The 15,469-nt window shown below is 43.7% G+C and overlaps 1 protein-coding gene across 3 annotated transcripts in view; it reads left to right on the forward strand.

The window, feature by feature from the left end:
* Positions 1-14,821, forward strand: part of TSPAN11 (tetraspanin 11) — a 158,583-nt gene extending 143,762 nt beyond the window's left edge. For 2 of the 3 annotated variants that reach the window (XM_075070824.1, XM_075070841.1), the window contains 2 exons: positions 6,116-6,224; positions 10,681-10,760. In XM_075070824.1, the coding sequence (XP_074926925.1) occupies positions 6,116-6,196 (81 nt within the window). In that variant the 3' untranslated portion in view covers positions 6,197-6,224; positions 10,681-10,760. Of the gene's footprint in view, positions 1-6,115; positions 6,225-10,680 lie in introns of all 3 variants that reach the window. The other variant, XM_075070831.1, reaches the window with a different exon arrangement.
* Positions 14,822-15,469: the final 648 nt, after the last annotated feature.

Consider the following 15,469-nt stretch of genomic DNA (forward strand, 5'->3'; position numbering starts at 1 on the left):
GGAGGAGAAGAGAGATGGAAACAGACCCCTGAAGAACCTAACGGGTTCCCACACTGTAGTATGCGTGACATCTCTAGGGGGTACACAGGCAAAATTGTGTAATGGTGGATTTTATTTATTACTTTATTTATTGCATTTTCATAATAGGCTACTCAGATGAAGCTATAAAACTCTGTGGGAATTAGTTATTTAAAAATGGTAGTTCATTTACTGCAAGATGTACCAGTGGGAACAGATACACAGAAATCCTGACATAGAGAGCCCTCACCTCCAGTCTCAATGCAGAGTGGGTTCAGTTGTCTGGCAACTGTCCAGTCTAACTGAGCTCAGAACTTAGCAGGGGTGGGGTTCGGTTGTATACATTGCACTATAACGATATCTGTATGTAACAGTGAAATATGGACGAATGGCTAAACACAAGTAGTGTTAAGAAGAACACCCAAAGTATCATGAGGAGAAGGGTAGGAATATGCATGCAGCTTGTAGATCTGGAAAAGGATACAAAATAAGAAAAAATTTGGAACCTCTGACCTATAAGTAAGGCACTCACTTGCAATGTAGGGACCCAGGTTCAAGTCAGGCAGCACAGGTACCTGAACTCACGGCCTTCACCTGGGATGTGGAAGACCCAGGTTTTATTCCCTGCTCTGCCTGATTTGGAGCAGGGGCTTCAACCTGAGTTCTCTACAGCGTAAGTGAGTGCCCTGAAACAGAAATCGTTTTCCAGACAGCCTTGTTTCTAAGTCCCACTCCTGGGTCTTACCCATAGGTCTCCTTACTTTCCCTAGCTTGAACCTGGTTGGAGCAGCTGAATGTGTGTTCTGGGGCATCCTTCTCCCACATGCAGGTGGAAGAGACCAGCATGATGGAGATTGTGATTCTCAATCTTGTCCTTTCTCCATTAACCAATTTTAATTTTTCTTCTTTTGAAACAGTTAGGTTTCAGATGGAATTAGGCAGTGAAATTCCCCCAGGCGCTGCCTCTGAACTTCAGCTCTGTGCACTGTGATGCAGGAGGGCCAGGGAGCTGTGGTAGAGGGGAAGTATATAAACTCTAGGCTAATTAAGGTGTGGTTCCCTGTAGACTAGGGAGGGTTGCTACAGGTTAATTGGAGCACCTGTAGTCAATTAAGGCCCTGTTAGCAACCTAATAACACACCACCCCCCACCCCTGCCCTCAGCTTCAGGCAGTCAGGGAAGAAGAAAAGAGGACTAGAGTTTGGAGGTATGTTGAGAGACTTGAAAGATCAGGAAACTGGAGTAAGGGAGACCCTGCCCAAGCAGGGGAGGGATCTCCCTCCTCCCAGTGTTTAAGGACTGAAGATACCCCACCCAAGGGGGAAGAGGGTAAGAACCTGCAGGGGTTGAGAGGGCCTGGGGCTCAGAATAAGAAGCAAACCCAGACCCTTCCCCCGCTTCCCTCCTTTACCACCTTCCTGGGCCACTAGTGGGGCCCTTGGCACCCCAAGAGCAGGGGCAAGGGGTGGTTTCTTAGCCCCCACCAAGAAAAGCGCAGGACCCACAATACTACATTGGCCATCTTGTCATAGCACACAGCTTCATCAGTGTCGTCTTGGTGATTGTAGACAGGCCACTGGGACAAATGAGAGGAGACTCTAGAACATGTGGGTGGAAGTCTTCTGCACACTCTTAGACTAACCTCAATCTGCGCTGCACATAGGAAGTGTCTTCAATCTTTTTAATTTAGTGGGTGTGCAGCTTGGAAGGATTTTCCAATCACCATAATTTAAAATATTGATCATTCCACTTAACTCTTTCACTCTGCCTTTGTTTCCTCTTCTTATTGATGCCTCTCCACTGTCAGCTGTCCCATCCATTCTATACAAGTATTTTTTTGCCTGCTCAACATACAGCATCATGCTAATAGGCAGCTAGAGCAAAGAAGCAGGAAGTGGAACTCCAGAATTCTATCCCTACCTCTGCCATGGTTGTGCTTGTGTGACTTTGGGCAAGTCACGTAACATCTCTGTGCCTCCGTTTGCTCAGTAAAATGGGGATAATTGCAATTAAAAACCTGCAGCTGGCCTGTGCCAACTGACTTGGGCTCACAGGGCTTGAGCAAAGGGTTTGGTTAACCCTGCATGGTCCTACAGCTTGGTCTGCAGCCCAAGCCCAAATGTCTACCCTGCAATTAAACAGCCCCTTAGCCTGAGCCTCACAAGCTCAAGTCAGCTAGCATTTGCCAGCCACAGGTTTTTAATTGCAGTGTAGACATACCCTAGGTCACTTTTAAAAATGGAACTTTGACTTAAGCGCTTTTGAGACTTTTACCTTGTATATGTACCTTCTTTATGATCTCTTTGGGCTTATCAGGTATTAGTTGAACTGAACATGTGTTTGCTGCACTTTTTGTATATTGTTTCCTGTCAATACAGCACTCTGCTAATGTTCCTATGTTTTGGATTTACTTTTATTTTTAGGAATCAGTCCTGTTAACGTAGGAGTGCATTTGGGATCTGTTCCGGTATGACCATCTGTGTGCTCGTTTCTTCCTGTTTATCACTATATAACTCATCCACTCATTTGCAGCTTTAAAGGGTGCCTCCCTTTCTGCTATGCACTGGAGGCAAAATAAAAATCAGTGCCATTCACCTGCTTACTCCGTTACACTAAGGCAAACTTCATTTTCTCCTACTTTCCTTGGTGATAACTAAAGCTGTGCAAAAGTAGAGGGGGCTGGGGTGCTTTGGTTTAAAAATATCACCATTTTCATTACAGGCAATTTTGTGTAACTGAAAATTCATTTCTCTGCAAAATATTGAGCATCTGGGTTTGCACGCTCAGAAATTTCAGCAGTCGTGGAATAGTAGCTGTCTGATTTTCTTCTTTTGTACATTGTAAGAGGGGAAAGAGGGCAGGAAAGAGAGTGGAATATAGGGTGCTACTACTGCTGACTCTCCCATCTCCCTTCTTTCTGCCCCAAGTTTTTTTCTGTCAAAGCTGACCCAGCAATGCTCATACATAAATAGCCAGTGGTTTGACCCCTGGGCCACATGCCTATTGAGATTTAGAGCTAGATTGTCACTTCATGGCCTGTAGCGTATTGTTCTGCTGCCCCACAAGCAACCTGGGAAAAAGTGTGGCTCAAAGAGTCACAATCTGTCTCCCAGACTCTCCTCTGCTTTCAGGAAGAAAGACATTGCATCAGGCCTATATTTGGCATGCTGGCCAGCTATACAAGCAAGCACATTAGCATTAGAGCCAAAGCTATGTACAGTCCCAGCCCCTCTTACCCACCTGTGCAGGGGGAGAGGTAGCCATTCTGTGAAGTTTGATTGCCCTCTCTTGCTTCAATTAGTGCTATGGGTAGTCCACACAAATGCACCCCCCCCCTTACTTGCTTGCATAGCCATGTTGAGCCCTTAACAAGTTGTGTTCTGTGTCCACTGAGAACAGCAATAAATCAAGTGCCATTGTTTGTTTGTAACCAACTTTTCATTTAAACAAAAAGGCCATGAAGTGTTTACGCCAAGCAGGGACTAGATCAGAAAAAGTGAGCTTACCTCAGGAGCAGGCGAAGTAAAAGAGCAGTCAGTATTCAGATGCGGAAGTGTATCCGCAATTGCACTTACAGAAGAGCATCTGCAACAGCAGCAAATCTGGCCCCTTCCTTACTAGGATGCCATAATGTCCTCATGCCTTAGGCCCAGCACATGCACAGTGAGAGGTGTGACTAAAACAAAAGAATAAACTCACGTAGTGGCAAAGTTACAGACCTTCTGAGCTGATTTGCAACCAAGCTCACTTTTCAGTGTTGAATATGTGCAGGCAAAGTATTACTGCGTGCGCCCTGTACGCTCAATTATACGCTGCACTGAGCATATGCTCTACTCAAGTACTGGGGTGAGATGCATAGTTTAAGTTCTCCGTATACACACTGGTTGTTAGCGTTGGCCACCATTTCCCACTGCTTCATTGTGAACTTCAAAAACTCTTTTTCTCCATTAAATAAGTCTCACTCTACTTCTAGCATGTTCTTTTTTTAAAAAAGAAAAAAAAACCCTGTAAATTGCTAATGTTTCTCATTTCTTGTTTCAAATATTTTGCAGCGCTCTAGTTATATGGGAAAGTCATAGTCTAGCGCTTATTCTAATTCAGTTCAGCCACCTCACTCTTGCCCTCCAGTGGCTTATCATCCAGAAATGGCAATGGATAGCAACCCAGGGAGTTTTCAGGAGCTCTTCTGATTTGTCATGCATCACGGATAAGGTCTTTCACAGCTTGATATCTGCTACCATGCACTCTGCACACCCATGGCTTTTCTAATCCAATCAACAAACGAGTGTTCAAACTGATAAGAATGAACAACAGACAAGGAAGCATACAAAGCACAATCAAGCTCAGTAGGACCTTTACTTATCCCTTACTTTTGCCTCCCCTGAAGTCTAAATAAAGGCTTAATGCCTTGTATAATACAGCGTCACTCTGCTTCTGCCTTTCTGTTGTTGACCTCTCAAGTTCAAGCTCACATCCAAAATCAGGGCTGTAGATTAGAAGGAGGCAGGTCCTCTTACATCACTGATATGCACGTTTCTTTTATTCTGCATGCCTAACAATCGTTTAGGAGGATGGTGCATTCCATGCTGTTTTAATTCTCATGAAGTTTTAATATTCATTTTAAAAGGTTACACTTTATCCCCACAAAACACTTGGTTTGCAGCACATGATGTTTTCTCATGCTTTCTTTCCAGCTGCCTAAATACAGTGCTAGTCTGTTAATCTGGAAGAGTTCTTTTGTGTGGAAGAAACAAGCTCTATGCTCATTTGATGCCAAAACTGAACGTGAATGCACTTGTGTGGTATTTTTTATGAATCAACCATAGCTCTCTTTTCCAAGGACAGTTGCTGCTTTAATGGTGCATGCACTATGGTCCCTCATTATAGTCCACTGATGTTAACAGGAGTCCTTCCTTCAACTAAGGTGGGCTTCAAATGAGGCCTATATACCTACCTCACCTATAGCAGGCATTGCAGCCGTGACAGTGGCACTAAATAGGCCCAGTGAGAAGTGGAGAAATGGGTTCTATCCAGACAACTTGCAAGAAAGACAGTACTTGATTTCATAAATCTCAACATTGTCTGGCTTCTGCTCAAGTAGGGAATTATTTTCTTCATATTAAATAAAATTTAATTGATTTTTTTTATTTTTCAAGTGACAGAAAGAAGCCAAAGGTATCTTGGGTAGTCAAGTGAGAGAGAACTTCCAGGCAGTTTAGGTTCCCACTGTTCTCTCTGAGGAGTAGTTTATCTACAGAGAAAGCAGTAGGATTTAAGAAAATAATATTGTACAGCTTCAAAAACCCAGTTACAGTAGAGCAGTGGCACTCAAACTTTTGTATGGTGACCCCTTTCACACAGCAAGCCTCTGAGTGTGACCCCCACCCCTTATAAATTAAAAACACTTTTATAATGGCGTTAAATATATTTAAATACTGGAGGCAAAGCGAGGTTTGGGGTGGAGGCTGACAGCTTGCAAACCCCTCCCCATGTAAAAACCTCACTACCCCCCGGGGGTCCCGACCCCCGGTTTGAGAACTCCTGCAGTAGAGCCTTGCTCATTTGTGCTAACGACTGCATGGTTGAGAATAACTGACTTGTGCAAATTAGAACCAGCCTCTCTGATACCCTTACTCACATTGAGTAGCAGCTTACTGCTCAAGCAATCCCACTGAAGTCAATTCAGTGATTCATATGCTTAAAGTTAAGCGTGTGTTCAAGTGCTTTGTTGGATGGGAACCTTTGTGTGGTTCTGCTGTACTGCAAATGAATTTGAATTGATTTTGAAGACTGAATGATTTAAACTCTAGAAACAGCTGCTCACTGTTTTAATTTCCTTATTTTATCATCAGAGGGTGAAAACTTTTGACAATCCCGCTGTTTTCAAACATACAGATATGTGAAGGAAAAGCCCAAATTGCTGCTTTCCTGTGGTCAGCTCCAATTCTTGTCATGGGGAAATTAGAGATTGTGTCATGTGCTAATTTGGAATGAATAGGGGGCAGCTAGTTCAATCCTTCGACATTATTGTACTGAGCTAATCTGTTCAAGGCGATCTAACTTGTTTTCCTGATTGTTTTTGTTTATGGTGTACTAGCTGCTTGGTGCAGGCCTGACTGCCTATTTTAACTATATTCTCTATAAGGAAGAGGAAGAAGATGCGTATTCTGTAATGTGACTGGTTAGCCGCCTTTACCCCTACTATGGTATGGTGTGTGTGTGGTATTCTTTTTAAATGCATGCCTGGGAATGCTCTTGTGGCTTGTGACCAGCTTGCATGAGTCTTTTTGTTTTTCTTGGGCGTTTGGTAAAAGGCTGTCAGCTCTTTCTGCACAGCACAACCTATAACTGAAAGACGGGCTTGCAATGGCTTTGCATGTGATTTGCCTGCCTTTGTGGAGTTGTTAGCAAATAAGCACTAAGACTATGGTTAAATGTTTGTAAAACATAACATAGGGCCTAATCTTGCAAACCCATCCTTCCAAGACCAACCCTTACATGAGCCGTTCCACTGAAGTCAATGGGTCTACAGTGGCTCCCTTTTACTTTTTAATAGCTTTTGTAGCTAACTAAACAGTACAGCAATGTTAGTAGAATTCTCCAAGTATTCCTTTTGCTATAGGGAATACGGCAGTAAAGTTACCTAATTGCAAAGGCCAAGAGCTTAGCAGGATTCTAAAAAAAGGATTGGATGTTTATACAGATAATGAGAAGAACCAGTTACATTAGATAGAAAGATAAAATAAATTACAAGGGATATAAACCTTCATGCTTAGAAATTTTCCCTATGAGCTGGTTATTCCTGAATTGTCCTTTACAGAGTTTCTTGTATCTTCCTTGGAATTACTGTCAGTGACAGAATATTGGGCTAGGTATACCACTGGTCTTATTTTGTATCCCAGTTCATATGAGAGAAATCCTGATCCCACTGAAGTCAGAGACAAAGCACCCATTAACTTCAGTGGGGTCTGGATACAACCTTACGTTCATACAAATGTTTAAGGCCACTGTACTCTTTTAAGTAGGGATTACTCATTGCAGGATCAGGCCCTAAACAAAGACAAAATCTCTTCAATTACTAGCAAAATTAATTTGATCAAAACAATGTTGTTGGTGTCAGTAGAAGTGGAATAGATTTTCTGCAATTGTCTAATTTTTACTATGAGTTTAATTTTTGTTTTATAGGTAATTGCCATAAGGCCTGATTTTTATTAACACTAAGGCCCCTTCACACCCCTCTGGCTGGGTAAAAGGGCCTTAAAGTGGGAGTAAATAATAATAATAGGGCCTGTAATCATCCTTAGTGCCATGGTCCAGTTGGAAATGTCAGTAGTAATATAAATATGTCTTGATATTTTTCAGATAATTCTAAGTGTTGTATCCCACTGATTGATCTTGATCAGTTGCCCAGGGATTCTAGAAATATGGGTAGGAATCATACATAAAACTCAGAGGAGGAAAGGAAAAAAGTGAGGTATTTAAAGAAAAATTTGTACTGAAACTCTTGTGTTGGGATGGGAGAGTTTCAGTAATACAAATAACAAAGCCATGGCACCAGCAGTAATCAGTTGTGTGGCCATTTTTCAACCCAGTGGTGAGTGGACCCATCTCTGATCACCAGGACTGGACCTCAGTCTGAAATCTTTCCTGCAACAAACGGATCTTTTTGTTTATTTCTGTTTAGAGCCAAGCCTCTGTGTGGAGTCCAGCAGCACTTTCGGGTCTGTGGGCCTGATTTTCATATACACGAAGGCTGCTCTGCAGCGCAGAGACCTTAAAGGGTGAATAAATGACATTTACTCTCACTCTAAGCAGGGGTGGCTCTAGCCATTTCGCCGCCCCAAGCACACTGGCACGCCACGGGGGGCGCTCTGCCGGTCGCTAGTCCCGCGGCTCCAGTGGACCTCCCGCAGATGTGCCTGCGGATGCTCCACCGAAGCCGCGGGACCAGCGGACCTCCCGCAGATGTGCCTGCGAATGCTCCACTGAAGCCACAGGACCAGCAGACCCTCCTCAGGCATGCCTGAGGGAGGTCCACTGGAGCCGCCTGCCGCCCTCCCGGCAACTGACAGAGCGCCCCCCACGGCATGCTGCCCCAAGCATGCGCTTGGCATGCTGGGGCCTGGAGCTGCCCCTGACTCGAAGGCCAGTTTCCACTCCTAGAGCTGTATAAAGTGGCTTTGGTGTAAATGAGAATGAGACCCAATGTGTTTACTGTGCACTTCAGACTAGTAATAAGCTGTCTTGTCTGTGAGTTGGTGGTAGAGCTTTTGCAGCTCCCTCCCTTGCTCTGTTGACAGGCCCCCCTTGTCATGGAACTGGAAAACAAGCACCTGCTTCAGCTTCATGGAGATGTTCTGTTTAAATGACCTGCCAAGAGAGTCTGACTGCAATTAAGTCAAGATGTGACCCAGTGCATCAAAGCCTTATTAGTAGAAGCAGCTGAGGCAGAAGATGGACGTGATTGCAGATCCACATGCACTGCACGCACATTCAGAGGGCGAATGCCCTGCTTTAGCAAATGAGCAAACTCGATGAGATTCTGTAGCATTCAAGATGAAATTTGTCCCAGAGCAGAGGCAGCCACTTCAGGGCCCCCACATTATTGAAATGATGCATAATGGAGTAGAGATCTGGGCCACATGCAGTGGGACTAATGGAGTCCTGTTGGGAAGGGGGGGACTGGGAGGGTGAGCCATGCCAGAGGAGCAGACTTCATGCTCAGCACAGTGCTCATCGCTGCAGGGTCTACCTGCAGCGGACTGGAAGGGGTGAGGCATGGGCTGGCCAGAAAGTCCCTCCAGGTCAGGTCCTCTGCCCCACAGAGGACTGCATAAGGCCCAGTGGTGGATACCATGACTGAGGAAACTTTTGTGGAGCATCTCCTCAGATGCCCCATAGTTTGGGGAAGAATATTCCTCCCCACCCCAAATCTGTGCTATGCCTGACCTAGCTGCAGAGAATAGGTGCTGGGACTCGGATTTGTGCATTTGCACCAAATCCCATTCTCAAAGTCAATGAAAATTTGTCATCGATGTCGGCAGGATCAGGATTTAAATGGTGGGTGTGGCCTGGCCTGGGTCCTCTGCATTTGGCTGATTTACAGCTCAGAAATGCAGTAAAGCGTAAAATATCATTTGCACCTTTGCTTGTTTGCCAAGCTCCAAGACCAAAATTCTGCCTCTACTTTCCTCTTAATGACATTCCAACTACCTAACCTAGCTCTGGTTAGGCTTCTGTATATGTTCTGCCTAAACACAGGCAAGATCTTGATTTCAACCAATTGGGATTTTTTTGCCTAATCTCTGCATTTCTTCATTAATCTACATCTCTGGAGATATCCAGAGTTCTGACAATATGGTCAGTGCTCAAGGAACAATCAGATCGTTCTCATAAATTAAATGAGACTGATTTTGGGGATGGTTAAATCATTTTCAATTTTGGAAATACTCCTCTTTTCAACTAATTTTGCCCGGCAGAATGAAAAGTCTCAGTCATCCAAGAAGAAAGCAGTAGGGTCAGTGGGGTGAAAAGGAGAAAGCCAGAGGAGCGCATACAAGTCGTGAAAATATATTTTCATTACCAAGTGTCAGCACGGGAACTATAAATAGAATGGTGATGTTAACATTCTGGAGCATGGAAAAATATCTGCCAGAAATTAACCTACTGTAACAAACAAGACAAAGGTAAGAAAAAAACTGCTGAGATGGATGCAAAGGACTCCAGTCAGGACACAGATGCTGTCTTTGAGAGATCTGTCGACATGGTTCTCCTTGACAGGGCCTGATCCTGCAAGCCTCCCCCTGCTCCCCCAGCACCAATGGAAATCATATGTTGAGGGACAAGGATTAGGTGGTTGGTGCTTCTCTTGTCCCGCTTCGAAAGGAAATAGTTGACATGATGATGTGTTGGGGCAGGACAGCACCTATGTTTTGTGCAAAGTAGGACAGGCAGGACACTTTCGAGCCTCATTCTACCTGTGACTGGATGCCTAACCTCCATACACTACCAATATTCCACAAGTTGCCAAGCAATGGCAAAGGCTGATCCGATGCAGAGTGCAGTGAGCAAAGTGTAGGGGGAAGAGCTGGTCTCCAGCATAGTGTGTCAGGCCCGACTGCAGATGGATGGGAAGAAGCTGAGAAGGGAACATGGCCCTAAGAGTGCTGGGAGAGCAGATGGTCAAACTCACAGTGGCAGCAGGATCAGACTTATTGACTTCAGTGGGAGTGGTAGTGTTCAGAGCCTCCCAGAATGTGCTTGGCACCTCTCAGGGGTGCATCTCAACAAACCGTACCTTTTCTAGAGCCATCAGTTGTCTGGCAGCAGGAAGAAGGGCCCCTGGATGTGCAGTGAGCTCGGGCCTAAAGTCCACCCTTGTGGTGGGCACAGAAATCAGGCATCATAAGAGCTTGTGTTGTTCTGTATAAGAAATCTTTGTTGTTGACCTTTTAGAGTTCTGTTTGTCAATACGGTATTAATGGAAAAACACAATCCATATCTGACTGAATGGAAATTTGATTACTATGCAAATAAAAAGCCCTTTTAAAAAATTTTCTTTTGATTCAATGAAATTGGATAAGCTCTGCTACTACGCATTAGTGTTTTCCATCCACTACTGACGTGGTACAATAATTCATTTTTGTTTTGTTTTAAACACAGAGCTGTGGGATGATTTTTACCTGCTGCCTACACAGAAGAATTAAAATGGACTCTTACTGAAGACTAAAAGTCTCCGCTCTCTTTGCCTTCATGCACAATCTAGAGAAGCACTATTACCTGTGCATGCTTAATGGACCATATTTATAGCCTCCTTCTCTGTTCGTGTTGATATGCCTTAAATTGAGATGAATTTTAGCAAGGTCACTGCCTGGAACACTTCCCAATCCACCTTGAAATAATTCTTAACTGAGAAGAGAGAAATATTTTTTATTGTTTTTTGGTACAAGTTTTTTTGGTAAAAGCGTTACTACTCTGATGCAGTATGATTCGTAAAGACATTCTTTTGTAGCTCCACAATCAGTATTGTGTGGTAACAGTGCATCCTCTGCATATTCATCCCAGATTTTCTTAGTTTAACAGAAATATCTTCATGACTATAGGATATTTTAATCAAGCAACTAGCTGTATTTTTTTAAATGAAGGGATTTTTTAGATTTCATAACTGTCAACTTTTTGCTGTTTAGTATTTTTTTTCAGTCTGTGTCTGTCTCCCCCTCCCTCAGGTGCAATTGAAGCTGCACTTCAGTCCCAGCACCTTTTGTTTCAGATAGAGGGTAACAGACTGGCCCTGCTGCCAGAGCTGCACCAGGAACAGCCCAGCAGAGGATACTAGATGAGTAGCCTGGATGCATTTCAGCTAGATTTGATTTAGAACAGTGGTTCTCAAACTGGAAGTTGGGACCCCAGAGTGGGCCATGACCTCATTTTTATGGGGTTGCCAGGGCTGGCTTGGACTTTCTGGGGCTTGGGGCTGAAGCCTGAGGTGGGGTCAAAGTCTGGGTGGCGGGGCTCAGGTTACAGGCCCCCTGCCTGGGGCTGAAGCCCTTGGGCTTTGGCTTTGGCCCTCCCGCCTCGGGTGGTGGGGCTTGGGCTTGGACTTCGGCTTGGACCCCACCACCTGGGGTCATGTAGTAGTTTTTGTTATCAATGAAGTGTGAAAACCCCTGCTTTAGAAGTATGTTCAATTATAATTTAGGGCCTCTGGGAAGATTGTGAGTAGGGGACAACAGTGGGAGAGTATCCGCTTTTGCATTGCTCTTGGTGCTGTTCCACATTTATCTGAAGTGCCTCCATTAGGACTTTTAGCCTTACTGCTGACTACCAGCACAAACCTAACTGAGCAAAGAGGAGATTTTGTGCCCAGCTTCGGGATCCTGATTCAGAGGAGAAAAACCTCTTTTTAAAAAGGTTTTGAAATGCTACACTACATCATTCAACTGTTTTCTGTCATCAGAATAAGATGCATTATATTAACTCCACTTAGGTATAAGGGTTATTTTGCTAATGGGCCCTACAATTACTAAGAACAAATAAAAAGAAATAGCTTTAAAAGAAATCTGAATTGCTGTCACTTTGCTGTGACTGCCAAATTGCTTAGAAACCATTTTGACGAGCACAGGATGGATAAACGATTAGATAGGTGGAATGGGTGCCTAGATGGAACAGGATGGCTAGAGGTGCAATCAGTTTTCTTTCCGATCCTCTCTTTCAGGACAGTGAAATTCTTTCAGTAACAAATGATTCTGCTGCCACATAGTTAGTTCTTGATTACGTAGCTGCAAAATAGAAGGAAACCCCCACTTGATATATAATTTAAAAAAAACCCACTTGTAATTTTATGAGAGATTCAACAGTTTTGCAAAATACAAGTGAACCCAAAGTAGATAGTTTCACAAGTTACACTTGGGTATGTTACTCAACCCTTAATTACTATTACTTAAATACATATGAGAACAGTCATTTTTCTATTGCCAGTGATACCTCTGAGACGTGTTTTAAGAGAAACTATAAGAAAAGATACTTTTTTAAGGACAACTCTCTTGATGTTGTTTTGTGTGTAATATTAATGATTTTCAGATTCTAATAGCCTTGTATGCCTCTGTAACAGTCATTCTGGCTAGCTATATTCTAGGGACCCACTACTTCACTGAGGCTACTTGTACACCTCAAATTAGTTCAATATAACTTACGTCGCACAGGGGTGCGAATAAGCCACACCCCCAAGCGACATAATTTACACCGACCTAAGTGCTGATGTAGACAGCACTATGGCAACAGGAGAACTTCTGCCGACATAGCTACCACCTCTCAAGGAGGCAAGAGTTATTACGCTGAGGGGAGAGCTCTCTCCCATCGGCTTAGAGCATCTTTACCAGAAGCACTACAACAGCACAGCTGCATCGATACAGCTGTGCCCCTGTAAATGATGTAGTGTAGGCATAGCCCAAGTTACATTTGGGGTCTTTTAAATCACAGGCTGTCTCTTTAACTCAGCTTGTCAGGTTTTTACCAACAGTTGTTTGCTAGTTACCACCTCCTTGTTTTACAGTTTAACACCAGTAAGTTTCTGGTTGAGGCTAGGACTGCCAAACAGCACCGGTGAGGGAAAGGCAGGAGGCAATGCATGCATTTGAGGTAAAGGATCATTTATGACTTGGTGATCCTGTGTGTGCACCTCCATCCACAACAAGCTGAAGTGTCCCGGTTACTTTTATTTTTAACCTGCTTGAGATAAAACTCTATTGATACGACCCATTACTTGACCTGAACTTACTATTTTTGCATTATTTGTATTACCATAGGGCCTAAGCACTCTAGTCATGGACCAGAACCCCATTGTGCTGGGCGCAATAGAAATGCAGAACAAAAAAAAATAAAATAAAAAAAGCCCTATCCCTGCCCAAAGAGCTTACAATATAAATATTAGACAAGAGATAACAGGTAGAGACAGACCAATGGGGGAGTGCAAGGACACAATGCTGGTCAGCATGATAGGAAGTGATCTCAGCACACCTGCAGCCTAAACTGTTGTGAAGTTTCTTATAGTCATCTCAGCAAAGGAGGGATTTAAGGAGAGTTTTGAAGAAGAAGGAGAAGGAGTTGGCTCGGTGGATGTTTATGGGGAGCGCCTCCAAAGCATGAGAGGCACCATGGGAGAAAGCACAAAGGTGCTTGTTCAAAAATTTAACAAGTGGGCGATTGAGGCTGGTATCCTGGGCTGCATGGTGGTGGGAGTCAACATCTCGATGCTGACTGAGAAATGATAGGAAGGGCTAGGCTGAAAAGGCATATGTTTGTTGCTATGGTAAGTAGAACCTGTTAGTTTTCTTTTATAGCAGTGCAAACGGATACTCAAGCAGCTTTCCTCTATGTCATAGGCTACTGTCCATGTTATCCATGCTAAATAATGTGACAGCTGCAAAGGAAGGGCTAACAAAAGGAGACATAATAGGGTGACAGATTCCAGGGCTTTTCTGATGCATTATCTTGATTCAGATGCTTGGATCCTGCATATATCTGTCAAGCTGTTTCTACTGAGTCACTCTCTCCATTCAAGAAATATAAATGAGCTGGCGCCTCTCCCTGAGATAGAAGAAAGGAGTGGATAGGACAGAGGAGATCTGCAGGGCAAACCCCAAGAACAGCCAGTTTGGGGATGAAAGCAGCATCGATTGAAATGTGTTTTTTCACTGATATTTGTTACCCATAAAGTTACATTCCAGGAGGGACTGAAGACTCAGATCTGGGAACTGACATCATGTGGGCAGACTGTCTATTGTAAGATTGAGGCCTAAATTTGGACTTCATAAAATGTGACTATGCTCTGTCCAGGCCAAATTGTGAAAATCACCTGCTTACAGACAGCAACTAGCTTTTCTGTTGATAAAGTAACTTTTTGTGTAAAGGTGTTTTAGAATTCATCAGGATATTAACTGACTGCTTTAAAAAAAATTCAAAGTGAAAAATGTAACTTTGCACAGTGGCTTTCATTTTGTATTAGAGAAAGTCTCGCTAGCTCTCAAAAAAGTACGGCACAATCAAAAGTACAGCTAGAGAGGATATTAAGCAACATGAACTAAGCCTCAAACTTGTATAGAGTCTAAAGCAGTGGACACAAATATGCCCTCGAGTCAGACTTAAAATGTAGTGGAGGAAAAGCACTTTTGCTCTATTGCACTTTTATGATATACACATTATCAGCTTGTTTGGAATTGTAATGTAAACAGTCCATCAGTTAGAGCAGGGGTGGGCAACTTCTGGCACTTGGCTCACGAGGGTAAGCACCCTGGCGGGCCGTGCCAGTTTGTTTATCTGCTGCATCGGCAGGTTCGGCCAATCGCGGCTTCCACTGGCCGCGGTTTGCTGTCTGAGGTCAATGGGGGCGGTGGGAAGCGCTGTGGGCCTAGGGATGTGCTGGCCGTGGCTTCCCGCCACCCCCATTGGCCAGTGGAAGCCACAATCAGCTGAACCTGCCGACACAGCAGATAAACAAACAGGCGCGGCCCGCCAGGGTGCTTTCCCTGGCGAGCTGCATGCCAGAGGTTGCCGACCCCTGAGTTAGAGTAACGTAAAAATGCTGCATTAAGTTAATAGCTGAGTCCAGAACTCCAGTATAACAGCTGTTACACCAACTTTTGCCTTGTCAAACAACCCCAATGTATCTCATGGTGCCTATTTATTGCCATATTTGATTGTTACGCTGTTCTATGTGGTACTATAATCTTTCAGTGAATAAAGGCATAGAATGTAAATCAGAACTAAGTCCCATAAGCACATTTTATTTCATTTCAGTGAAACAAATTGTTTTTTTTAGTCCCTGGATGGTAAAAATTTCCTTTATCAAAAATCCTATGGAATTTTATCTAACAGAAATTATATCTCTGGTATAGTATGGCTCTTCACTCTTAAAATCAGTAGGTTAGTACAGCAATTTCTAAAGAATTCTAAT

The sequence above is a fragment of the Chelonoidis abingdonii genome, chromosome 1, assembly GCF_003597395.2.
Source record: "Chelonoidis abingdonii isolate Lonesome George chromosome 1, CheloAbing_2.0, whole genome shotgun sequence".
NCBI lineage: Eukaryota > Metazoa > Chordata > Testudines > Testudinidae > Chelonoidis > Chelonoidis abingdonii.